General features: G+C 43.6%; 2 protein-coding genes across 2 annotated transcripts; one reads left to right on the top strand and one right to left on the bottom strand.

Annotated features, from left to right (window-relative positions):
• Positions 1-272: 272 nt before the first annotated feature.
• Positions 273-25,863, top strand: LOC307016126 (uncharacterized protein; the record flags this gene model as incomplete). The annotated part of the gene is made up of 6 exons (XM_079645163.1): positions 273-404; positions 24,706-24,789; positions 24,871-25,040; positions 25,185-25,340; positions 25,453-25,563; positions 25,649-25,863. The coding sequence occupies exons 2-6, from the start codon at positions 24,752-24,754 to the stop codon at positions 25,861-25,863; spliced, it is 690 nt and encodes a 229-aa protein (XP_079501289.1). The 5' UTR covers positions 273-404; positions 24,706-24,751.
• Positions 16,010-17,590, bottom strand: LOC307016127 (general transcription factor II-I repeat domain-containing protein 2A-like; the record flags this gene model as incomplete). Its single annotated transcript, XM_079645164.1, has 2 exons — positions 16,010-16,868; positions 17,196-17,590. 2 exons carry the CDS (start codon positions 17,588-17,590, stop codon positions 16,010-16,012), a joined length of 1,254 nt encoding a protein of 417 aa, XP_079501290.1.
• Positions 25,864-27,997: the final 2,134 nt, after the last annotated feature.

Genomic DNA, 27,997 nt, shown 5'->3' with positions numbered 1-27,997 from the left:
AAGAATTGTCGGTTTGCCAGAATCCATTGAGGGCCCTCATCCCTCGACATTCTTCCCGAAGCTGCTGATGGAGGTCCTTGGTGAGGGCGTCTTTGATTCGCCGCCGGAGTGCGACAGGGCCCACCGCTCACTCACCGACAAGCCCAAGCCGGGACAGAGGCCACGGCCGGTCATCATCCGCGTCCACAGGTACCAGCAGAAGGAGAATATTATCCGTGAGGCCCGGGCCAGGAGAGGCAAGCTACAATACCAAGGTACGCCCATCGCCATCTACGAGGACTACGCACCCGAAGTGATGGAACAGCGCTACAAATACCGAGAGGTGATGGCGGAGCTTTACAACCTAGGGCTCAAGCCAGCCCTGCTGTTCCCTGCGAGGCTTTCCATCGTATCGAAGGAGGGAGGTAAGAAGAGATTCTCCTCGGTGGCAGAGGCTAAATGCTACATAGCATCCATTCGTCCTGACGCTGAATCAGTCTCACGCGTCTGATGGGACGTTTAGTAAGAGACTATTATGACTTTTTTTTGTATTCTGCTTTCATGGACACTTTTTGTACATGCACTTTGGCCGCTCTGGTATTTGCACTGATAGTTTGAGCCTAGTGCTGATATTGCAATGAACATGAATGTACCTGCTACTGTTTACACTACATGGGACCCAGGTACTTGGACTGTTCTGAATGCTGTTTGAACTGATTCATTCTATGGGTTTTAACCCTTAAAGGCCATGTAATGCATCTAACACAGGTGTTTTTTAACATGTAGTTTAGATATCACCAGAATAAAAATAAATAAAAATGTTTAACGTTTCGTCATAATTAAATGACATATACGTTAAAAACCGATGTTGGTTCCGAAGTTTGCCGAGTACGCCCCCGATCACTCCCGAACGAGCGGTGACGTCACACGTGGCAAACATTGCCATTTGATCAAATCAGTCCAAATGGCAAGCAACGCGATAACTTCAGACAGCGACAGCGATCATTCAAGCTCAGATTCAGTGGGTTATCTGGATTCAGTTACAGAAGTAGAGAGTGAACCAGCTAGCCTTTCACTTCAAGGCATTTTGCCTTATAAGTACGAGCCTCCTGCCCAGCAATCGAACAACGAGGCAGAAACTTGTGAAAGAGAAGCGGATTCCGCAGCCGGCGAGACTCGAGTCGGCAATACTGAATGGTAAATTCTGTTTTATTTAGTTTGACCTGCACTAAATGTCGATCTTAATTTGTCATCTGTTCCTCACACGTCCGGCAGATATTGTTTTGTTTTTTAATGTTATGTACAATATTCAGGTGTACATGTCAATGCTTTGAAAGCATGCCCACTGCAGATGAATGTGTATGCTGCAGAGAGATCTGGCAGGTGATGGAACAAATAGACAGTTTGCAACCTACTGACCAGATAGCAGAGTCCTGCATCGGGTCGGGTATCCGCGGGTACCCGACGGGTGACCCGCAAAAAAGGTGATTTGCGGGTGGTATTTTTTCAAACGCTTTTTTCCGGGTTCGCTTCTGGGTAAAACAAAGATGATGCGGGTCCGGTTGCGGGTGTTGCATAATAAATATATTTAAACAATAATAATTTAGTTTAATGTTTAAATCCTCAGACCTCTCCTCCGCGGTACCGAGCATAATCATAACCTCTGCAGTGCATCTATCTGCTGCTGAGCGCACCACATTCTGAATGGCTGAGGTGAAGCTCTCTATAGCGGAGAATAGGCCTACAGCATTTTCAATAACTCTTCCTCAAGAGCAAAATCCAACATCTGGGAGGCTTTTGGTGTCAACCTAGATGGAGAAAATAAACAACATCCCAGGCTTTTTGAGCCAAATATGCAACTGCGTGTGTTAATAATTGCACGTTGTCACATATATGCGGGTTCGGGTCGGGTTGCGGATCATGTGCCGGCGGGTCGGGTCGGGTTGCGGGACTAATTGGCAATATGTGCGGGTAGCGGGGCGGGTTCGGTACTGCACGTCACGGGTGCGGGGCGGGAGCGGGTCTTGAAAATCAGACCCGTGCAGGACTCTGCCAGATAGAAGACACCGACGAGAAACCAAGGTGCATTATTAGCCACCCAGGCTTTAGAGAAGGCTGTCTCAGTGTTTGGACACTGAAAATAGCGTATCTTCAATACAAACAACAACACAGAGCAGTTGATGGCCCACTACACCAGTAAGTAAATATTGATTGACCCAACTGCCTATTGCAGCTTTGCTTTCATATAATACTTTTAGTCGCTACAGATATGGTACACTTTTAAAGATACCATTAAACTCTTTCAAGCAGTCAAAAACAGCTTGGCTTTTATTTTTTCTGTGTATGCAAGTTCAATGTATGCTTGAGAAAAGAAACAACTACACATGTGAGGAAATATATAAGAGGTCTATGATTCTGTCAAGCAGTCATGTATAACCTCATATTTATTTTGTACAAGTAAAATACAAATATCATGTTATAAGCCAATTTGTAACAATTGCTACATAATAGTAGGCTACTACATAACATTTTATTTTTCTCCAAATATATTTATAATCTGTATACTTTTTTTTCATTAGGAAGTATCGATATACAGCTTATCGACAGTTTGTACGTTGGTGCTGGGGTGTAGGCCTACTCGGCCCAAAAATCAGAGTCCCGCTGCATGTGCTGTAACCGAGATACGGAAGACTTACCCTGAGCCGGGAGGCCGCTATCAGGGATTTCAATGGCCAAATCTGTAATTTGACATAAATCATGCAGCTGAACTGGTTAAAATGGTTTCGCATGATGTAAATAATTTACAAAGTACATCATTTACAATATTATTTTTCCAAAGAAACATGTAAATATAACAACATTTTCCAAATCACAAATTTGTAAGATTGTATTAATTTACTGTTTGATAAATAAAAAAGGGTTCTTTTGTTAATTTTTCACTTGTAACATTTTATCTTTATTGCAGTGTACATTAGTCTATTTTGGTATATGTGCGAGCCCACAAATAATTAAAAGTGGTAAAAATAATAAAGATATTCAGACGTAATTCATTTTTGGCCTTACTTATTTCACTTCAACTTTTATATATTTCAGTCACTAGGCAAGTTCACTGTACTCTGGTGACATTTAGCTCAAGCTGGCATAACACCTGTAGTAACTTAATTCTGACCCGAGTTTTGTGCACAATCTTCCAGCACCCATGATCAATGTTTATAGCAATCAGGAAACATTCACAGCTCACAACTACACATCGCTTCCCCATCATGAATTGTTAGATAAAAAAAGTTTAGCGAGGTCCGGTTACACATATGTTGAGCGAAAATAGCGGAAGGATACAAAACAAACAATCCAGACGAGGCTGGTGTTTGCCACGTGTGACGTCACACAGCTGGGTTAATGGCTGGCAAGCTTTTCGCTACCGGAGCGGAATAACACGGGAAAGTGGCACACATTTCATGTTATTTGGGGGGTATTTATGGAAAGAATCATTGATGTTGATATGTCAAATGAAACAGTGGAAAGTGATGAAGCGATTTATTAACACAGAATAACTTTTATTTTGGACATTACATGGACTTTAAAGTGCAATTCTATTTTGTTTTACTTGATCTCTGGGCCTTATTTTATTTATGTATGTTACTTGAGATCTATGTCAGTGCCTTATTGCCCCCTGCTATGCTTATATTGGTAGGCTGTTTACCTATCTATGGATGTTAGTATAATTGCTATTTTATGCATATATATATATACACTTGAGTTTTTTTGTTTGTTCACTTGATACTTTTCCGTGTTACAATGGGCTTCCCGCTTTTAGTATAGGGAACGGGACCCCGGAAGATAAGTTCTGCTGTTGAGCTTTGAGCTATAGCGCTCAGTCAGGGTTTGTATTTGCGATGCTCCGGGTATGGTCACATTTGGGTTTATGGGTTGTGTTTTGTTTATGGTTTGTCTATTTTTGCCTTCGCTTGTTTTTTTTGTACTGTTTTTTCCCCTTCCCCGGTCTTCTTCTTCCCCCCCACCACTCCTCTCCCCTCAGTCCTCGGGAAGCACAACGTTTTCAGACCACCTTCATTAGACTCCCCATATGACTAACAGTATGACGACTGCTGGCAGAAGTGTGCGCCTGATCTCCTGGAACACCAGAGGAATGAACAAAGCTATTAAAATTGGTAAGGTCTTGACTCGATTGCAACATCTTAAAGGGGACATTATATTTTTACAAGAAACACACCTTAAAACGTCTGACACCCTTCGCATCAAGCGGGCATGGATGGGCCATTACTTCCACTCAAGATTTTCTAGTAAAGCCAGAGGTGCTGCCATTATTATTCACAAGAGTGTGATGTTCGTACCAACAAATACTATTCTCGACAATAATGGCCGCTACGTCATAGTTTCAGGTGTCTTGCAGGGCATGCCTGTAATTTTGGTTTCTGTTTACGCACCCAACTGGGATGATGACCAATTCTTTATGAACCTTTTTGCTAAAATCCCGAACGCAGACAATCACCGCATAATCGTGGGTGGAGATTTTAACTTGATTCAAGATGTGCATCTCGACAGGTCATCCCTTAAACTTGGCACTCTCTCAAAATCCGCCAATGTAGTCTCAAATTATGCAGCACAATTAGGAATCTCAGACCCTTGGAGATTTAAAAACCCTCAAAGTAAAGCTTTCTCTTTTTTCTCACACGTCCACCACACATTCTCGCGAATAGATTTTTTTCTGCTTGACGACAGCTTGCTACACCTTGCCAGCGCGTGTCAATACCATCCTATAGCCACCTCAGATCACGCCCCTGTATCAATTGACATCCACTTCCCTCTTAGTGTTACTCCCGCTAAGTTGTGGAGGTTCAGTTCCCACCTGCTGTCAGATGACAAGTTTAAGGACTTTGTTAACTCTCAGATTCGTTTATATATCGAAATTAATGACACTGCTGACGTAAGTTGTGGAACAGTGTGGGAGGCTCTTAAAGCCTATGTTCGTGGGCAGGTTATATCGTATGTTTCCAAACTAAGAAAGGATGAAAGGGTTCGGCTGTCGGCAATTTTGGAAGAACTTCTCCGAATTGATGAAACGTATTCCTTCTCCCCCTCACCAACCTTATATAAAGAACGCATATTATTACATTTGGAACATGACCTTTTAATGACGAGCGTAGTGGAGAGACAACTGAGGCAAACTAAGCAGCGCTTTTTTGAACAGGGGGACAAGGCTGGGAGGCTTCTGGCTCAACAGGCTCGGGCAGTTAACGCTTCCAGATTAATCCCCAAAGTAAAGTCGCCCGAAGGCAATTTAGTCTCTGACCCGATTGAAATAAACAAGTCTTTCTTTGAATTTTATAATAATTTGTACACTTCTGAATGCCCCACAATTGGCACAATAAACCCAAATCCTCTTGACTCCTTAACTTTCCCCCAAATTGACGTAGTCAACGCAGGCGGAATGGGGGACCCCATTTCCACTTTAGAGATACAGGAAGCCATCAAATCTATGCAAAATGGGAAATCCCCTGGTCCGGACGGCTTCACAGTCGAATTCTACAAGGCATATTCGTCTCTTTTGGCCCCAATTCTAGCAAGGATGTATAATGATTCCCTTAAAGAAGGCAGATTACCTCAAACCCTGTCCATGGCATCCATCTCTCTACTATTGAAGAAGGATAAAGATCCTACTCTCTGTGGCAGCTACAGACCAATTTCTCTCCTAAATGTTGATTGTAAAATACTGGCTAAGATTTTGTCCCTCCGCCTCCAACTCGTGATACCTTCTATAGTTCCGCTTGACCAAACAGGCTTTATGATAGGGAGACACTCTTTCTTCAACACCAGGAGGCTACTTAATGTTATTTTCTCGCCCCCGTCCAATGTCCCCGAAGTCATAGTTTCACTCGATGCGGAAAAAGCTTTTGATAGGGTGGAGTGGAGCTACTTGTTCTTCATTTTAGAAAAATTTGGCTTTGACTCAAAATTTATTTCTTGGATTAAGCTTTTATATGCCTCACCTTCTGCATCGGTAAACACAAATGGCATTCAATCGTCTGCTTTCCCTCTCCAACGTGGGACACGCCAGGGCTGCCCGCTTTCTCCCCTATTGTTTAATTTAGCCATCGAGCCTCTAGCTATATGGCTCAGAGGCCATAATGGGTTTGAGGGCATCACTCGTCATGGTATAGTTCACAAACTTTCCCTTTACGCGGATGACCTTCTCCTATACGTCTCCAATCCTGTGTCCTCTCTCCCTCCTATATTGTCAATCCTTGAGCAGTTTGGTCGTTTATCAGGCTACAAATTAAATCTCCAAAAGAGCGAACTATTTTTTGTAAACCAACTGGCGAAGACACTCCCCCCAACCGCTTTTCCCTTTAATATTGCATCAGATGGCTTCAGATACTTGGGGGTGTCCATCACCAGCTCCTTTAAAGATCTGTTTCCCAAAAATGTTCAACCACTCTTAGCTAAATGCAAATCGGATCTATCTAGGTGGTCTTCCCTTCCCTTATCCCTTGTTGGCCGTGTCAATCTTATTAAAATGGTAATTCTGCCGAAATTCTTATATCTCTTCCAGCATATCCCAATTTACATCAATAAATCTTTTTTCACCAGTCTTGACAGTCAACTAAATGCGTTCATTTGGGATGATAAACCCGCCCGTCTTAAAAAATCAATTCTTCAGCTCCCCAAGTCGGAGGGTGGCTTGGCACTCCCGAACTTCCGTCACTACTACTGGGCCTCTAATATTAACCGACTCCTTTACTGGATTGGCCCCAAGACTCCTAACTCCAGCCCACCATGGGTTCACATGGAGATCTCCTCCTCCTCTAGCTCCTTACACTCTGTGATTTGCTCCCAACTTCCCGTAATGACGCACAAAATCTCAGTCAACCCAATTGTTACCAGTACTATTAAGATTTGGCTTCAATTCAGAAGGCAACATGGCTTACACAGAGCCTCAATCCTAGCTCCAATACTAAATAATCACTCATTCTCCCCATCCTGCTCGGACCCCACCTTCCGTATGTGGGCTGGTAACGGGCTTGTCACAATCAGTAATCTTTACAAGGATGGGGTTTTCTCTGACTTTGCATCCTTGTCAGCCAAATATCACCTGCCAAATAGTCATCTTTTCCGCTTCTTCCAAATTAGACATTTTGCTCAAAAGCAATTTCCCCATTTTCCCAACCGCCCCCCTGAGTCAGGAATTGACCAGTTTCTCACCCTTGATTGTGACCAAAAAAGGCTGGTATCTACTATTTATGGAAAACTTGCCTCCTTTGACCAAGCCTCTACTACATCTGTAAAAGAGTCCTGGGAGGGTGAGTTGGGTGTAGACATATCTGACAGTAAGTGGAGGGACATTCTTCGTTTGGTGCAAACCTCATCTATCTGTGCTAGGCACGGTCTAATGCAGTCTAAGGTGCTCCACAGGGCTCACTTTACCAATGCTAAACTAGCCAAAATATTTCCTCTTAGAAGCGATGCCTGTAACCGATGCAAGCAATCTCCTGCCAATCACACGCATATGTTTTGGTCATGCCCCAGCCTGAATGCATTCTGGTCTAGTATTTTCAAAACCCTTGAACAGGCCCTTAACACACCCATACCCCTTAACCCTCTAACTGCCTTGTTCGGCATCCCCCCAACACAGAACATGCCCACCACGACCCAGCGGGTCATCGCCTTCACAACCCTGCTGGCCAGGCGTTCCATTCTTCTGAAGTGGAAGCACGTTTCCCCGCCCACACATGACAGGTGGATACAGGAACTATTACAGTGTATTAATCTCGAAAAGATACGATTTTCACTTCAAGGATCCCTGACACGCTTTCATAAGACCTGGACTCCCTTACTACTGCTAATCAATGACCTGACAATCAACCCTGATGCTGATGAGTTGTGAATGAACCCGGTGGGGGGGTGGGGGGGGGGGGGGAAGAGACCTTCACTTCCCCCTTTCCTTATCTCCCTAATATCTCGACCATTGCTTTGTTTGTCTTCTCCGTTTCCTCATGTAACTTGCAGTACCATTATTTCCCTGGTATTTATTTTTACTGACTAAAAACATGAAGAAGCATCTGTATTTTTATGTAATTTTCAGTTATTGGTCTTCGTATTTCATGTCATTTTTATCCCCTTTTATTTTTTTTATTTTTTTTATGTTGGTGTTTTGTAACTTTTTGATTGATGTCTTGTTTATAATGTGATCATAGCCCATAGGGGTGAGGGTGGGGGGGTGGGGTAACTATTTAGTCTTCCTACAGACCATCTTCTCTACGTGTGTACCTAATGTATTGCAACTGTGATGTCTGTCAAAAAGCCAATAAAAAGATTTTGAAAAAAAAAAAAAAAAAAAAATAGCTGAACCCTCCCTGTCGAGACGAAAGTCAATATGTAATAATATCTGTGGAAAACGGACTGATAAAAAATGTATGTGTTTTCGTTTTGAGTATTATTATTATTATTATAGTATTGTTCAATACCAGGAGAGGGTATTCGTTTTATTTTGGATAGCGTAGGCTTTTGGATAGCGTAGGATATATCGACCCCCCCCACCCCCCCCTGTTTGTGGATGTATGTGCATTAATACACAAGGCAAGTCAGGCTGTGTCTCAATGCCGTGTATTCACATTAAGCAGGTAATCATACAACTGAGGTATAGTCACGTGAGGCAGATATATAACACAGGCACAATACGTCCACAGGGTGGAGCTGCAACCTGGCCTAAACCACCCTGTAACATCTCCCTTCCTTTTGTTAAGTAACCACACAGGATCAATACTGCCATTAAACTGTTGACCTTCAATCAGAACATTAATCCAATGATTTCAACAACAAATAGTGCACATAGCAGAGACACTTCAATAATAGCCGGATCCGATCACATCAGCCATAAACTCAGAACAATCAATCACATTTGTTTTACAATCTCTCCACTTCCTGTGTGTGTGTGTGTGTGTGTGTGTGTGTGTGTGTGTGTGTGTGTGTGTGTGTGTGTGTGTGTGTGTGTGTGTGTGTGTGTGTGTGTGTGTGTGTGTGTGTGTGTGTGTGTGTGTGTGTGTGTGTGTGTGTGTGTGTGTGTGTGTGTGTGTGTGTGTGTGTGTGTGTGTGTGTGTGTGTGTGTGTGTGTGTGTGTGTGTGTGTGTGTGTGTGTGTGTGTGTGTGTGTGTGTGTGTGTGTGTGTGTGTGTGTCAGGAGGTCTAATCAGCCGTCCGCTCCGGGAGAAGGCCCGGCCCTGTAACTCACGGCATGGTGTATCCCCAGTCTGCGGGGAAGACCGTGACGACCTCGGGGGTGATGGCCTTGGAGACTCCTCGGGGACACCGATGACCTCTCTGGCGCTCCCCCCACTCGCAGGCTGCTCCGGGGCCGATTCTGGGAGAACTGATGGCTGGAGAAGGGCCGCCTCTGCTGGTCGAAGATCAACCCTGTTGCGCCGATACGTGGTCCCCCCCACACCGACCACATAGGACCGGAGTCCCAACTGCTGAAGGCACACAACTCTCCTCCATCGGCCCGTCCTGTATCCTGGGAGTGGCTTCATCCGTATGGGCTGGCCGATGTTCAGCTCCGGCAGATCCTTGGCAGATCTGTCATATGTCAGCTTTGCTGCTTGATGTTTCACTTTCAGCTTGTCAGGAACACCCATGACGACGTGAGGCACCAGTAGCTGGTCGGCCACAGGGAGAAGGGTTTTCAGTCTCCGCGACATAAGCCGCTGTGCTGGGCTGCAATGCATACTCTCAGTGGGCGTATTTCTCCAATGCAATATGGCCCTCCAGGGGGTCCTCTTTGGCACGGTCTGCCCTTCTGCACAGGCTCTTTACAATTTTCACTGCTGACTCCGCTTTTCCGTTAGCCTTTGGGTGCCTCGGTGAGGACATGACATGCTCAAAACCCCACTCTCTCGCAAACGCCCGGAACTCTCCACCGGCAAACTGGCCTCCACCATCAGAAATGGCCCTGTCTGGGACACCGTAGCGTGCAAACTGTGCCTTGCATCTACGGATCGTGGTGTCCGCTGATAGGTCAGGGAGCAGGTCGATCTCCCAAAAGTCAGAATAATGGTCCATCACGAGCAAGAAGTTCTGTGCTGCGTAGCTGTACAGATCCATGCTTACCAGCTGCCAGGGACGTGTGGGGAGCGGGTGTGACATCATAGTCTCTGTTGTTCGTGTGCATACTCATTGCACACAGAGCACTTTTGCACATAATCCTTGACTTGCCCTTGCATACCGGGCCAGTAAAGTGTATCACGGGCCTGCCTGTAGCGCGCCTCGCCCCCCACGTGGTTGTAGTGGATCGGTCTCAGCATTTCTGAGGGCATAGCTTTTGGAATGATGACGCGCTGACTCCTGAAGAGCACGCCATCCTGTGCACTTATCTCATCTCTGATGGCTCAGTAGTCCCTGATGGCTACAGGGGTCTCCTCTTTGTGTCCTGGCCATCCCTCCAGCACGACAGACTTAAGTGCTTGAAGACACACATCCTCCTCAGTGTGTGTCCGAATCTGTGCCAGGCGTTGGCTGCTGACATTTAAATAGTCTGCCTGCTGAATGGCCGCCGTGTCACACTGCTCCTGCTGCATGCTGCAGACCATTTCACGTTGGTACAGTGTGTCTGTTCTCTGTGGCGGGGTGGTGGCTCTGCTGAGCGTGTCACTTATGTACATCTCAGGGCCTGGCTTGTATACCACCGCAAGGCAGTAGTTCTGAAGTGTGAGAAGCATGCTCTGAAGGCGCTTTGGCGCACTGAGGAGGGGCTTGGTGAAGATGGACACCAGCAGGCGGTGGTCGGTCTCTGCAGTCACATCACCCCTCCCATATAGGTAGTAGTGGAAGCGTTGGCAGGCGAATACGATGCTCAGGCACTCCTTTTCAATCTGTTCGTAATTTTGCTCTGTTTGGGTCAATGCCCGGGAGGCGAATGCGACAGGCTGTCCCCCTTGAAGCAAGCAGCAGCCCAGACCCGCCTGACTGGAGTCGCTCTGTACGGTGACTGGCTTGCGGACGTCATAGTACCTTAGGACTGGCACCGCCGTGACCAGTGCCTTGATTTCCTTGATGGCGGCATCATGTTTGGGCAGCCAGTGCCACATCACATCCTTGTCCAGCAGTCACCTCAGCGGCTCACATACCGCTGACAAGCGTGGCATGAATCTGGACAGATAGTTCACAAATCCGACACACCGCTGGACCCCTTTTGCGTCTGTGGGGTTTGGCATGTCCAGAACCGCCCTGACTTTGTCAGGGTCAGCCTTGAGGCCCTCCGCGGACAGTATGTGGCCGTGGAAGCGGACCTCCTTCACTCGGAACTGCAGCTTTTTCAGGCCCAGTCTCAGCTTTACTTCCCTGTATCTGTCCATCAGAGCGATGAGGTTTGTGTCATGGTCGCGATTGGCCTCATCCTCTGTGTCCCCACAGCCGACTATAAGGATGTCATCGGCTATGGGCTCAATCTCTGTCAAGCCGGCCAGCAGCTCATGCTGCTTCCTCTGATATAGCTCCGGGGCAACTGACACACCGAAAGGGAGTTTCAGCCAGCGTTTCCTACCCCAAGGTGTCCAGAATGTTGTCATCAGGCTGCTTTCTTCATCCAAGCGGCACTGCAGGAATGCATCACGTGCATCCACCAGGGTGAATATACGTGCCTTCGGCAGCTTATACAACACGTCATCTAAAGTGGGCATAAGGTAGTGGGACCGTTTCAGAGCACGGTTGAGAGGCTTCGGGTCAATGCATAGTCTCAATTTGTCTGGCTTTTTCACTATGACTAGATTGCTAATCCAGTCCGTGGGTTGAGTGACGGTGGTCAAGTGTCCCTCCTCTTCATATTGATCAAGCTGAGCCTTAACAGCTGCCTTGAGGGCTACTGGAACGTTCCTGGGAGCACACTGCACTGGTGCCACAGTGCTGTCCAGCTCAAAGTGAATATCACTGGGCAGAGACTCAACAGGGCTGGTGAACACGTCGTGGTAGGTGCTGACAAGATACTCCTTGGTCAGGTCTCCCTTCCTGCAGTTCTCCACCTTATTCAGCTCCTCAGGAATGGTGAAGCGTATCAGACCAAGTCTCTCACATGTCTCACCCGAAAGCAAGGGCCTCTGACCAATATGCACGATCTCAAAGTCCAGTCTGTGCGTCTTATCCCTAATGACGCATTGTGTGCTATACACACCTAATGAGCTCATCCACTCACTGTTGTATAGTTTTAATCTGGTGAGACTCTTCAGAAGAGGCGTTCTAAGTGCCAGTCTCGTCTTGTCCTTGATGCTCATCACATTGCAAGTGGCTCCAGAGTCGAGCTGGCACCTCTGAACCCCACTTTGCAGTGGCAGGTTGACAAACCACTTTTTACCTTGAGTGTTCACAGCCCCCACGCTCTCCGCTGTGTACACGTCTCCCTCATCGCTGTCCTCCAGTTCCCCTCGCAACGGGTCATCCACAGCATTCAACTGGCGTGCCTGCTGGCCTCTTTTCATGCATACTTTTGCAAAATGGTTAGCAGTGCCACACGAGCGGCACGATTTACCAAAAGCAGGGCATAGGTCCTGCCCACGCTTGTGCCGTGTGCCACAGTACTTGCATTCGCCAGCGTCTCCCATGCTCTGTGGTTGTGCAGATGTGTTGGTGGACTCGGATGGCCTGCTGGCAGACCGCCGTCCATATCGCTGTCCTTGTGTGGCATTAATGCTGTCCCCAGGTCCAGAGCTGCCCAGTGACATGGTTTTTAACTTGCTGTCCATGACCTCGGCTGCACAGCAAATTTTAATGGCCTCGTCCAATTTAAGGTCCTTTTCCCTTAGTAAGCGACGTCTAGCACCCTCATCAGTTATCCCGATAACAAGCCTGTCCCTTATGAGTTCATCTTTTATAGCTCCATATTCACAAGAGGCAGCCTTTTCCCTCAGCCTGGTAGCAAACACATCCAAGAGCTCTCCATCCTCTTGTTTAAGGTTGCCAAAAACGTACCTCTCAAAGATTACGTTCTTTGCAGGTGTGAAGTATTGCTCCAGTGCCACCAGTATAGCACCCGCATCCTTTTGTTGGTCCGCGGTGAGTCCCAGGTTGTGTTTGTAAACATGGCGGCAGTCGTTCCCTATTAGCCTCCTGAGCGCCGCTGCTTGTACCGGCTTTTCTTTCTCGCCGAGCCCGGTCGCAAGCAGATAATCCTCAAATTCTGCTCGAAAGCTCGCCCAGTTGCCGTGGATGTCCCCCGCCATCTTCATAGGCTCCGTAGGTGGGATGCTGAATGCCATTGTTCCAACGTGACGCTAATGCTAACAGGCTAACTGAAACTGCTAAACCTCACCAAAACAAATAAACACACTCTGTCTCAGCGACGGACCGTAGCATGCAGTCCACAGCTGGGTCCTGTTTGAGCTTCTGACACCATGTTTGTGGATGTATGTGCATTAATACACAAGGCAAGTCAGGCTGTGTCTCAACGCAATGTACTCACATTAAGCAGGTAATCATACAACTGAGGTATAGTCACGTGAGGCAGATATATACATAGGCACAATACGTCCACAGGGTGGAGCTGCAACCTTCACTGCCCTCTCCCGGTTTCCTCCCGGGGTCGTATTTCTCCCGCATTCCCCCCCCCCCCCCCCCCCGGTTTTGAAATGCTCCCGATTTCTGAGGTCTCAAACACCTACACACTGTACCACACACACCTACTGCTCCTAAAGCATAATCAGGCTACAGCCGTTGTGTATTTTATTATGTGAATCACTAAATGGTCTTAGAAAAATATCGACTCTTTGTTTGTAGATATCTACTAAACTAAAGCATACAAATACAGAGAGTAATGTAGTAGGCCTGTTATACTGAGTGATATATATTGTACACACTGCTCTGCTTTCTGCACAGACCTCACAGCTGTTCTCACTGTAAACATCGCGTTGCGATGAAAGCAGTTACTAATATAATATCCAAGGGATGCATGCAGAGCTGTCATTGGCTGAGATAAGTCCGGCCGTGCGTCACGCCTCCACCGTTCCCGGAAATGCATCCGTGGAGGAGCCGTGGAGGACCCATCAGTGTCTCCTCGGTTAGAGCTCCTCCAGAGAGCCTCCTCGATGCTCGGTCCTCAAAGTGCATTTAGAGAAATGAGATGTCCTTCAAAATGGCACGCTGAAATTCATTTCCGGGTCACTACCGAAGGAGCGAGGAGTCGAGGAGGGGAAATTTGAGTATTGAGAAACCTCTAATGTGTGCGTCTGCTGCTGTGGGGAAACTATGGAAACTACAGTGTTCTATACAACGGACTACATGGATGTTTAATAAGAACGAGGGACTCATCTAGAGACTCTGCACCGTGCTCTGATGCTGTTGTTTTATGCTTTATGAACGTGGACAACAGAGAAACATATTCTTCATGACCAAAGTTTTAATTGAAATAAAAAAGGAAAGTGAAATTTATGCTTGTCACCCTCTCCCTCCGGTCCACATTAATACAAAGGATCCCAATACGTATGATTGTATGAAAATATCTTAAAATCAATACAAATGTATTTATTATAAATGTTAGTCCTTGACACCTATCACTGTGTACATCACCATTCAAACATCTTTTAAAAGTTGAACAAACCCCACACAGCTCAGTGAAATGTTGACTTTATTTGATCATTTTAGTAAAAACTAAGGTTCATATTTCTCTTTTTGATTATAATACTGATGAACGTTCAAAACAAAGCACTTTGACAACTTACCACATACGTTTTAAAGTGCTTAATAAGCACCGTAACTTTCATGATATAACTTCTCCGTCATAATCGTTTGTTTCCGTGAACGGCCGACTGTTGTGTGACGCAAATGCTGCGGCTGCAAGGCATTGTGGGGCAGCATTTTCTCCTCTCCTTTCGGTAAGGGAGGTCCAGTGGTTCCTAAGCTAAAGGAGGTTATAAAGGAAGTTTGAAACCTCCTTTCCTTTCATTTGGAGAATTGGAACGGCACTTAACATGGCTGCCACTGACGTACTTCCGGGTCATTTCACTTGGTTAGGAAGGTTCCTAAGCTAAATGAACTATTGGAACGCAACCGAGGAGTCGAGGAGGGGAAATTTGAGTATTGAGAAACCTCTAGTGCAGGGGTCACCAAACTTTTTTCTCTGGGGGCCACATTATTGTTCCTGATTGTGATGGGGGGCCGGGGCCGAGTCAGCTCATTGTGTAGAAGAGATTACTAGCCCGGCACAGCCATCCCCACTAATACTTCCACACTACTATATCAACACTTGATTCCTGTCACATATTTGTTTACCATCTTTACTAGTGGTTTACAAAAGTAGCAATTGAGTCTTCACACTTTGCTTTAATTTCAAATACCACAGATATTCCATTTATTTGTTTTCTAATAAAAATAACATCAAAGCTGTCAAGGTAAGAAACATCTGCCTAGTTGAGGTGATTGACACTGGCAAAGGTGAGTTCAAAATTATAAATTATAGGTAGGCCTGATGATGATGATAATAATAATAATAATAATAATAATAATAATTGTGTGCAGCACTTAATAAAGGTCAAATAAATAGGCCTATAAAATAAATAAATAAATAAAAAACATCAAAATTATAATAACATGAGTAGGCTAATAGAACTAGCTAACTCTTATGCCTATCCAGGTGAGCATGTTCAGTTAACATTTTGTTTAGGTCAAGGTGAAAAGGACATGAGCAGTGTAGGCTCAAAACTAAAGCACAACAATAATACAGAATAATGGCAATCAAAATCAGTAGCCTATATGTAGGTGAGCTGGATTTGTACTTGTTGATGAATTGTGCTGTCTTTGGGATGGGAACAGCAATATCCTCTCCTCACTTCAGAGTGCCTTCTGGAGCCCTGGCATGGAGGGATGACGGATTGAACACAAGAAGCACAATATTCAGTAAATGGCAAGACATGCTGCTGTCTGCTTTTCTCTGTGACATAATTTTACAACATATGTAGCAAATTAAAAAGAGCCTTCACATTTCATATTTATAGCAATTAAAATCAGTAATTGTTCAAATCAGTGTGCTTACCGTATCAGTGTGAACTGTGTGTTTGCTTCTGGCTGATGAGAAGTTCAATGTCTGGTTGCAGTCTAGTGGTAGCCAGTCTCAAGGTCTGATGCAAGTGTTTATCTGTGAGTCTGTTCCTTGTTGTATTCTTGGTTTGCTTCATGCGGGAAAAGGTTTGCTCACAGATGTAGGTGCTGCCAAAAACTGTGGACATCTTCATTGCATGCTGTTTGATGTTTGGGTAGGTTTCTCCTGGGAGCGAAGCATAGAACTCAATGAGACTGTCAGGCTTGAACGCATCTTTAAGGATATCACAATTCTGCAACTCGGCTAGTTCAAACTGAAGAGAGGGATGGGCATAATTTATGTCGGCAGCAAAGGGGTTCTGGAACAAACGTATTGCTTTACCGTTGACATGAAGCTCACGGAACCGCACACTGAACTGCCCCTGCAGCATTTCCAGTGCATCCTTGCACTTTTCGACTGGGAACGGGACAGGTGGTTTCTCAGCGCAGTAGCTCTGGGTGGCAGGGAGATGCGTAAAGTCCAGCTTTTCGACCTGTCTCACAAGCAGCACTAGTTTGACCTCGAACGCTTTGATGTGGGAATACAGGTCACTGATTAGCTTCCCTTTGCCTTGGAGCTGCACGTTAAGGTGGTTCAACATTTCAGTCACATCTGTTAAAAATGCGAGGTCCCATTTCCATTCTGGCTCGGTCAGCTCTCGTACCGTTTCACCTTTAGACTGCAGGAAGGTGTTGATTTCGGGTAGCAGGTCGTAGAAACGGCGCAACACTTTGCCTCGGCTTAACCACCGGATTTCTGTGTAGTACAGCACATCCTCGTAGGCAGACTCAAGCTCGGAGAGGAAGGCCTGGAACTGTCTGTGTTTCAGACCATTTTTTCGGATGTAGTTGACACAGTGCACAACCACCTTCATAACAGACGCCCACTTCAAAACTTTGCAGCATAGGGCTTGCTGGTGAATCAGACAGTGGACTTGTAGTGGGGGGGTGAGACCTCGTTCCTCGAATTCGCTGTTCAAGCGCCCTACTAGCCCCCTTGTCGTGCCAACCATACTAGGTGCGCCATCCGTAGTGATGCTGGCAAATTTACACCAGTCTAGACCCAACTCTTCCATTGTTTTGCACACTTGGACAAAAATATCCTCTCCTGTTGTAGTTCCTTTGAGGCTTTTTAGTGCTGCCAACTCCTCAGACACTTCAAAGCTTTCGCTAATCCCACGAATAAAAATGAGCAGTTGTGCTGTGTCCTGCACATCATTGCTCTCATCCATGGCCAAAGCAAAAAACTTGAATTGTGACGCTTTCTCGTTCAGCTGCTCATAAACGTTGTCCCCCAATTCTTCTACTCGCCTGGTCATAGTAGTCGCGGAGAGACTCACACCGTTGACTGCCTCTCTCTTGTCAGGACACACCTCCTCGGCCACAGCAAGGATGCATTTTTTAACAAAGTCCCCATCAGTGAAGGGCTTCCCATGGGTAGCTAGTATGTGAGCTACCTTGAAGCTAGCTCGAACAGCAGCATGGTTTACCTGGGTTTGGCGAATGAATGTTTGTTGTTGTGCTGCCAGTCCGCCTTTCATTCTGCGAATTCTGTCTGCTCTTGCTTGCCCTCGCAAGCTAGCAAAGTCACTGTGGCGGGTTTCGTGGTGACGACGAAGATTATATTCCTTGAAAACCGCCACACTCTCTTTACAGATAATGCAAACGGCACGGTCCTTATACTGAACAAAAAAATAGTCATTGGTCCACTGTTCTTTGAAAATTCTGCACTCTCTATCAACTTTTCGTTTAACGTTAGCCATTTTTGCTGTCCTGAACACTGACAGTTCTCTACGCGTGCGTTGTCTGTCACTCACTTGATCTCCAAGATGTCGGGTGACGACAATTCGGCAAATATAGTGCATTTTATTTTATAACTAAATATAATTTTTTTAACTGAAACAAAATCAACAAAATACCAAACGCAGACATGTTATTATTTTCCAAAAATCTATTTGAAAAAAATAAGACATGACGACTTTTGGGGATTTGCCTCATAGGGCCGGTTCAAGTAGTGGGGGGCAGAGGGGGTGGGGGCCGGTCAAAGGGGGGTGGCGGGCGGCGGGCCGGATCCGGCCCCCGGGCCGTAGTTTGGTGACCCCTGCTCTAGTGTGTATGAGGCTCCGGAGACGCCGTTGGTATGTTTTTCCGGTGTTTTATGTACTTGATCTGTTTCCTCACTTTGCAAGAGTGCTGTTGCGCAATCGACTGCTTTTTACGCAGCGCGGTCTGCCTGTGCTCCGTTTGTTTGCTGTGTAATTTAGAGCCTGTGCTCCGTTTGTTTGCATTCTTGTGGTTCTGTCTCTCGGTGTTTCGGTATTTCTGTGTTTCTGTGGTTCTGTGTCTCTGTGTTTCTGTGTGTTGGTGTTTCAGTGTTTTTTCAGTGTTTCAGTGATTTCAGTGTTTTCTGTGTTTCTGTGTTTCTGTGTTTCCGTGTTTCTGTGTTTCTGTGGGGGTATAATACGCACGTTTCAATACACATGTATCATACATCTTCACTGTTACCCTCCCCTTGTTATAATGAAGACAACAGTGCATGGGAAGGACTGTAATACACATGTATCAGACACGCTCCCCTTGCTATAATGAAGACAACAGTTTTTCAAATGTAAAAAACACTTTTTTTTTCTTTTTTTTTTAAAATGCCCTATTTACATCTAAATTGTTCACACACAAAATCAATAGTTATACTGATTGTAAAATCCCCAGGACCGTCTCCAGCTTAGAATTCCCCAGATTACTGGAAATATCATGATGGAGTTTTTTCACTTCAGTCAAAATATTCATGTGTATGCTGTTTTTGACACAAAGATGCATTACATCTACAAACAGAGCATACAATGAGAGCACATGATACACTTTTGATCTTTGTTTCATTTCTTCGGTAATGTTACAGAATGTTTCGGAAAATGAAGATTCTAGGACCACTTTAAATGTTTCGTTTACAATCGTTTCCCAATTACCAGGAATAGTACTGCCAAAACGAACGATATCCAAAATGTCTTCTAGTTTACAAACTTCAGCCATTCTGTTTACACGGGGATCACTATTCACTCTGTTTTCAATCGTCCTCATCACCACACTTATTAAAAGGGTATTGACTACATTCTGATCAATATATACCGAGCGTTTTGCATAGTAGTTCCCCATTTTTATTTTACTTTAAAGAAAAAAGTCAATGTATCGAAAAAGAAAAAATCCCTGGCTTCAACCAACCGCAGGTTATTAGTCTTCTTCTTCTACATCCAACTCGGCATGGATCTTTTCAAGTCTCTCCTTGAGGCGTTAACAATTTTTGAGATTGTGCAGAAAAGCCTCCGAAGCGCCTTGGATCCTCCAATCATCCGTGAAAATTTCTTTATCAATAAGAGTCTGGTCGATCTCAGTAATGAAGTCGGTGAGCCAGAGTCTTTTCTGAAGAAAAAATCGGGCATGTCATTCAGACAATCGTGTTGCCTCTGGCCGGGGTGACTGACTCGGCATCCGTTGCATATTTCTTCTCTGTACCGATGTATCACCCCCTCCACAATATCAACCAACACTGATTTCACTGTGTCCATAAACAGAGACGTCTTGGCCCCAAGGAGCAAAATAAGCAGCAGTAGTATTGCAAGATTTGGGTGTCCAGAATGGTGGTGATGATGGTAGTCCAGGAGTTTGTTCCTGGCTGCAACTCGCGGGGGGAGACTTGGTTTTTCTCAGATCCATAGCTAGTTTTCAAACTGTCGTCTTAGTGGGGTCCTTAGTTTTAAATGCTTTGCTGAGTGGAGGGAGGGACTTATTGCGTTGAGTGGGGGGAGTCATCTGTAGAATTGAGAGTTTTTTCACCAGTATAATGTCCCTCGCTGTTTGAGTCTTTTTTTTTTTAAAGTTATTTTTCATCTATCATTTTCAACCAAGCAGCAAGAGGTCAAATTTAAGAATAAGTAATAGTTTGTCACGATTTTACGGGGAATAGTCAGAGCGCAATGTCACATCTTAAAGACAGCTTGAACTGGATAAATGGTTAGTCTTCAAACATACCGTACGTTCTGCATGTTAGTTTATCTGGCCAATTGGTTTAGACCCTACTGCCGAAGACGCATGCTCTCAATAGGGAAGTCACGCTTTGGGAACAGGTGTTTCATTTCACAGATCCACCTTGATTCTTGTTGTGCTGGCTGAAGGAAGAGGGACGGGGGAGGAAAATTCAGAGGATGAAGAAGCAGAAAAATAACTTGTTTTGTAAAACGGACAGCACGTCATTTTCAAGGAAAAGATAACACCATGTTTATGCATGACATGCAAAATATCTTGAAGCCCTGCAACCACAAAAAAAAAAAAAAAAAAAAAGGTACAAGTATATTGTGTTAAAAATATGGCAAAAAGTCGTAATATTGTATAATGTATTGTTTCATCGAAACAGTGTTAAAATCACAAACTTGCCTTTTAGAGTCGCAGTCTTTTACAAAAATTCTGTTTTGTTAAGAGCTACCAAAACATAGTAAACATCGCAATTATTCCCAAAACAAACTGGGAATGGGGACATCGATAACATATTTTAATGTTTAATTTTCTTCAGGGCTACCGTAGTGCACATTGATGAACACTTTAAAACAAAAATAATGCCTACAAGTGTAAATGAGCCGGATTTTAGCTTTGAGCTAATTTCCATCTATAGTCCCGTCACATACAGCATATAAGAACATGACATTTATATATACAGCAAAAATTAAATACATGATATGCAGAAAGAGCATGAGCAGCATACAAGCATTTACCACATGGCAGTACAATGTAGCAGCTATGATATATAAAGTGCAAGATAAGATAAAAAGCGCTACATAAAAGTGCAAGAGGAGATACCCCTGTGTTCAAGTGCATTTATTTAGCGGTGATTACACGTCTGTTTGTTGCTCAACCATTCTTTAAGTTGACCTTTAAAACTATTGAGAGTGGGACAATCCCGTATCTCAGTTGGGGGGCTATTCCACAATGAGCTGCCTTTAATGGAGAGGACATTTTGTCCAAAGGTGGTCCGTCTGTGGTGGACTTCACAGTCTCCTCTGGTTTCTGACCTAGTGCTGCGTCCAGTGTGTTTTCTGTGGATGAATTCCCCCAAGGGGAGGGGGGCCAGCCCATGTAAATATTATTTTTTTTAAAACACATACTTTTAAAAGACATAAAATTGTCAAAAACTCAAGAAATTGTGATTTTCAAGGATGGTACAGTGGTGGTATGACTGTGGCTTTCTGTCAAACACCTGGATAGCTCTCTTGAACAGCTGTTCTATGGGTTTCAGGTTTGTGGCACAAGCAAACGACCAGTTTGTAAAACAGTATTCAATGTGGGATAGAATCATACAGTGGAGGTATGACTTTGCAGCATTGACACTTAAGAAAAGGTCTAATTTTTTTTAAATGTTGCAAGTTGAATTTAATGGTATTGGATACTTTCTGGATATGTTTCTTAAAAAGTCAAGTGCGAGTCCAATATGACACTCCCTGTTCAATATACTTGAACTGAGTATGAGCCGGATTTTAGCTTTGAGCAAATTTCCATCTATAGTCCCGTCACATACAGCATATAAGAACATGACATTTATATATACAGCAAAAATTAAATACATGATATGCAGAAAGAGCATGAGCAGCATACAAGCATTTACCACATGGCAGTACAATGTAGCAGCTATGATATATAAAGTGCAAGATAAGATAAAAAGCGCTACATAAAAGTGCAAGAGGAGATACCCCTGTGTTAAAGTGCATTTATTTAATGTCGTCTTTATTTTACATCCATTACAAATTTGTGCAATCAACTACTTCATTATGATAAGTTGTCTACAGCCACTTTAAATGCAATCAAATGTATATTTCTAAGTGCTTACAACTTCAAAAATCTTTACGTACAAATGACTGTATATTGAATATATTTCTGTACCCAGTGTTGAACAGGACCCAAACCTTTGAGAGATGAAAAAGGACACATCTGCTTTAATCAACTGCCAAGTAGTCAAGTCTGCATTTGTGTCTGTTCATTTGTAAAATATGGAATTCGGTTTCTTTTTAATGGCCTTGGCGTATTTTGGCTTTTTTTCTCTTGCCAAGATACTTTTAGACACACTTTGAGGTATGCAAAACCTTAAAACTAGAACACTGATGGCTGGCTTACACTGCAAACTTCATCACCTTTTAACAAGAGAGTAAGTATATAAAACGTTATTTTGTATATTTTATACATCAGCAGAAACAGAGAGAGAGATGGCAGGGAGGGGGGAGACAGTCTCCCCCCACCTTTACAGACACTGTGTTTTAGAGAGAACCCCCTCCCCCCTCTGTCTAGTGATAAGATGGCAGGAAGGGGGCAGGGCCAGACACACACACACACACACACACACACACACACACACACACACACACACACACATTCACACACACACACACACACACACACACACACACACACACACACACACACACACACACACCAAAAGGCCTTACAGCCATAGGAAGAGGTAAGGGTGACAGTAAGGGAGCGTGTGACTAACTTTTGACTAGGAAGGTGCTTTCTTTGTTCTGATCAACCCCAATCTGCATACTCTGTCTGAATACATTGAGAGTTACTTTTGACTAACAGTGTTCCACTGGAGTCATAGCTTTCGGAACTTATTTCTTAGCAGCAATTCGGTTTCTTTTTAATGGCCTAGGCGAATTTTGGCTTTTTTTTCTCTTGCCAAGATACTTTTAGACACACATTGAGGTATGCAAATCCTTAAAACTAGAACACTGATGGCTGGCTTACGCTGCAAACTTCATCGCCTTTTAACAAGAGAGTAAGTATATTAAATGTTATTTTGTATATTTTACACATCAGCAGAAACAGAGAGAGATGGCATTGAAAATATGTACATACACATTACAAACATGTAGATAGTAGACAAAAACTAAAAAGTATTTCCCAGCCTTTCTGTGTTCTGATCAGCTCTGAATCCGCATATTTTGGTCTGGATATATTGACACCCCAGAGTCTCCTCTCAACCCCCTCCTACCTGCTTTTTCTATACTTTTACAGCCTCAGCCGACTGCAGGACCTTGGGTGTTAAGAGACAGGTGTCTTCATCTCCATGTGAAGACATCCGTGACTGATTCAGACACACACACACACACACACACACACACACACACACACACACACACACACACACACACACACACACACACACACACACACCTCCTTGGGAGGACATCAGTGAAGGTCCCCACACCCACACACACACAAACAAACACACACACACACTTGGGGGCGGGCCCACATGTCACTTTTTATGCGTACTCATGTGATTGAAACATTTTTTATTATACACCATAAGGCGCAACAGTGGGGGCTTTTCACACCTGTGAATACACATCACCCCCCTCCTATCGACGGATCTCACACCTACTTGGGATATCACACCTACTTGAGATCTCACACCTAGATCAAAGGGGAGGCGGGACTTAGCTAATTTGCATAATGGGGGGAGGTGTGACCTGTCACTTTTTTATGCATACTAATGAGACGAAAGCGGGATGAATATAACTACTGTCAGTGGTTAGAGCTGGAAGCCCATATGCAGCCACCACTGCCTAGTAAACCAGTTTGAATCCTGAACCAGCCGAACATTTATGGCATGTTATCCCCTCTGTCTCCCCCTTTCAACTCTAACACCTCCAATAACGGCCCTTTGGACCGAAAAAAACTAAAAAGTATGAACAGAAAAAAACAAAATGGATCAATCTAAAATAACATAAAATATTTAGGCAACAGTACAGGGTGAACATCTTAAATGGATAATTAAGAATATCATTTTGAACTTTATATTTCGTAAGTCATTTCATTTTAAGTATTTGGAGGCATTTTCAATACTTTCTTTGTTTGAACTGCATGGATTGATTTGTATATGTGTCTTATGTTTCAAACACAGATCAAATTGTATTTATGTAGCTCAAAATCACAGGTTTTACATTTGTATTTGATTTAGTCTGTACAGATCAACAAAACATGAATGATAGTTTAAAAACATAATTAAATGACACCATAGACCACAATAATAATGTGATGTGTACAAATTAAGGATCCAGAGGGATGTCAAAATGCTTCCTGCATGGTTTTCATGAACTGCAACACTAACAGTTTATTTAAAATCCAAAGTAACAAGCAATGAAGCAAATATATGCACATTTTAAACATGTGAAAACGCCCTTCACCTCTCTCTCAATCAGCCTCATGTTTTGAGTTCAGAGTGTGCAGCCAATTAACCTGATGAGTGTCTGATTGGACGCAGGTGTGCTGCTCTGATGAGGATAATGATCGGCTAGTTTAAAAAGCTCCACCGCTCACCCTGAACCATAGGCCTACTGTGAGTCAGTCAGGAAGACAGAGACTCTGGTTATAGTAGTCAATGAGTGCTAATTTAGTGTTGCTGTTTTTGTTTTGCCTCATCATAGGTGCTTTGTTGACTCTCAGCTTCCAGGCTCAAGGTCTCAATTCTTAGCCAGGACACAGGATGACAAGCTCCACATGTCCATTGATGCCTTCAGATTTTATAATGAGGATAGAAGGGAGGTGAGGCTCTATTAAATTGCCTTAAACATGATTGTGTGTGCATGTTTCCCAACACCTGCTTTTCTCATAGCTCTACATCACATGTCATCTGAATGCTGTGCCAATAAATAACCCAGATGCACCAAACAAGGCCTTGCACCTTTGTGAATGGAAGGTAAGTGAGATCCAGTCTAAAATATGTCAAATTACACACAAAAAACAAGGTATTGGTGCTGAATGTTTATTTATTTATCAGATGGCAGTCTGCTGATGGTAATGACTACTTATGTGGGCAATGCGAAAGACCAATTGGAGTTGAGCAAACTCCCGGTAAGCCCAACAGCCCGAGCAAGTTTAGGCCTCGAGGGTTTGTGAAGCCAGAAGAGCGGGAACCCCTCTGGAGGAGCGGACAGAAGACCAGTACAGGTGGGCAGCTTGTAGAAACTTGTATGATGAATATTGGCTGCAGATGTTGTCATAATGATCAATTGTGACATGTTTTGGCATAGGTTTTAGACATGATGATGGCTGGGTAACTGAATTAACATGCATTATGCTGGTTTGTGTTAGTGTGGGAACATCAGGCCAGAGTGGGTCCGATGATGGTCTTGCCAGCCAAGCAGAAGAGCCGGCCCATACCTGCAGAGGAGCGTTCTTCCATTCTTTATAAAATCAGCAGATCTACAATGTATGGCAGCCAGTGGAGGGGTGGAATAAACAGAGTTGGTAGGTCAATACCGGTATTGAATTATTCTTTGTTCATTTGAAGCCTTTAACAATCTCTAAATTAAAATTGCCCATGATGAAATCTTAATGTTGAATTGTTTTTCTGTCAAAGATCAGAGGAAAGGAATGCTTCCTGATTCATCATCGACCCAAAACCAGGTGGACGTTCTGACTTTAGCTTCTGAGCAGAATAAGGATGAAGACAAAAGTGGAACAGACAAAGGTTAAATGTGAAAAGTCTTAACCCTTTTTTAAATGGCGCTCTGGAATGCACCTTTTACAGTAACACATTTATTCTGCGACTACAGATGAAGATGCTGAGGAAGTTCCTGAACTTCTCGAAAAAACCTCTCCTGAGGCCCACCTGCAGTCGAAGGCAGCGGTGCTGAACAGTACCAACACAGCAGCGCTCGATGAAGTCCTCCCAACTGCTGCGGTTACTGTGGCTGTGCCCCTGCTGTCCAACACCACTGCAAAAGAATCTGACCTTTCTGAAACAATGGACCCAAGAGATAATAAATGATTCAAACTTTAATTTGTTTGCTTTTTAATGTTAAAATACACAAGGAAAACTGATGACCTGCTCACAGCTAAAAACAATTAAATGCAAACAATGGTTTCTTAATTAGCCAAAGTGTTCCATATAACGGTAAACATTTAGGGGGGACCCAAAATTGCAATTTGACATCCATGTTCCATGTCTTTTCTTGTGCTTGTCTGCTGCTAAAAATGGTACTACAACATGGCATTTATTTTCTGGGGTGTCATTTAATATAATGACCTGGGCCCAGGAGTTCAAAATGTTTAATCCCTATCTGATCAGATTTGGATTTTGGGTAGTTCAAAAACAGGATTAGGATCACTTTGATATCCGATCAGGAAATCCAATCCAAGCTTTAATCTGGATCAAATCTTCAAAATGGGTAGTTCAAACCGACAACTCAGGATTGGATTGTTCACACTTCCTGGGGGCTTGGGGGAGAGCATGGGTGAGAGTGTCACTACCCGATCCGCATCCCTACCCGATCCGCACTGCGCATCTGCGAGATGGTCCGCCATATTGGACAACTCCATACGGCAACTCCAATAAGACATTTGACGTCTAGACGGCTGCCCGATTTGCATCGTGCATGCGCGAGTCATAAGCGTCTCGAATATCTATACAAAAATATTTTGTTTTATTTGAAATAAAATGAACGACATTCACAGTTAATGTAATTATATATAAATTATGAATGCCATACATATTGCATACATTCAGTCAATATTTCTTCAGTATGATGGCTGTCTAACAAGCTACATCCATTTCTCACTTATTCTGACAATGTACTTAACCCAATAAAAGGAGTTGTTAAATAATAGTGAAGTCACGTTATAACAACTCATCTCTCTCGTTCCGATTAATATTGTTGGGGTTTTTTTGTTTTCTGCTTTGCCAAACGCCACTGTGTCAAGTGTCCTATTTGAGTTGCCGTATGTATGACAACTCCGTACGGCAACCCAATAAGGACACTTGACACAGTGGCATTTGGCAAAGCACAAAAAGAAAAACCAAAAAAAACGAGAGATCAGTTATTACAACGTGACTGACAGAATGAAAACTTGACTTGAGAGTTTGACTGTGTGACTCTGAAGTCTATGTTTTGTAATGCAAACAGAAATAATGTCTATGTATACTTTGTACCTGATGACATTCTTAATCCTATAATTATGAGGTTTACACATTCTACAAATGTGCTCTGTATTTCTAACTAGTTCTTGCTACCTTGGTCTAGAAAAATAATATACTGGACTCGTTAAAAATACTGGAAGACAAGATTTACTTTTAGGAAGGATTGCTTATCGTGTTACAATAGTTGTAGTTGTAGATTGTACATTGTGATACACCACAAAGGGAAGGGGTTTTTGTCTGTGTTTAGGGTTCCTGCAGTTTTTGAACGGAAAGTAATTAATCAAGCAAAATTAAAGGATAACAAACTCCAGTTATATAATTCCATATTAATAAATAATATTACATGCAAATGAAATTTCCTATAGGATGCTGAACTCTCTCCCACCTCTCCCCTCTGCCCCCATTGGACCTGGATCTTAACAACCCCCCCCCCCCACACACACACACACACGCACACACACACACACACACACACACACACACACACACACACACACACACACACAATATATTTATTGTTGTGCCTTTTTTATTTGCTCGTATTATAATGGGATATGGTTTAATTTAGTAAATGGTTGTGTGTTGTGTGTGAAAAATGTTTATCTCTAAAAAGTGTGTTGGTGTATGATCACATTTGTAGCCTATATGAAAATTCCTGAAGTTAATAAAAACATTCTCAGTGTTCAAGTCAATAACTGAAAAGGGTGACGATATCATAAGCATCCAACAGTGAATATAAATATAAAATCTAAGTCTTAATGATTGTCAGTAGAGACTGGATGGCAGAAGGTGCTATATATATATATATACAATTCCAAAGCTGGTAAAGACCTTTCAAATTTAGCAATAATAGTCATATAAGAAAAGGACTGACAGTGATTTGTTATTGAATCAACTTTTAATGGAAAATGTTTTATGTAATTTTATTTCATTTGAAATAAAATGAAAGACATTAGTAATGCCGTACATTTTTGCATACATTCAC

This window comes from Notothenia rossii (genome assembly GCF_949606895.1).
Source record: "Notothenia rossii genome assembly, chromosome: 8".
Lineage (NCBI taxonomy): Eukaryota > Metazoa > Chordata > Actinopteri > Perciformes > Nototheniidae > Notothenia > Notothenia rossii.
This window is presented reverse-complemented; position numbering and strand designations above follow the sequence as displayed.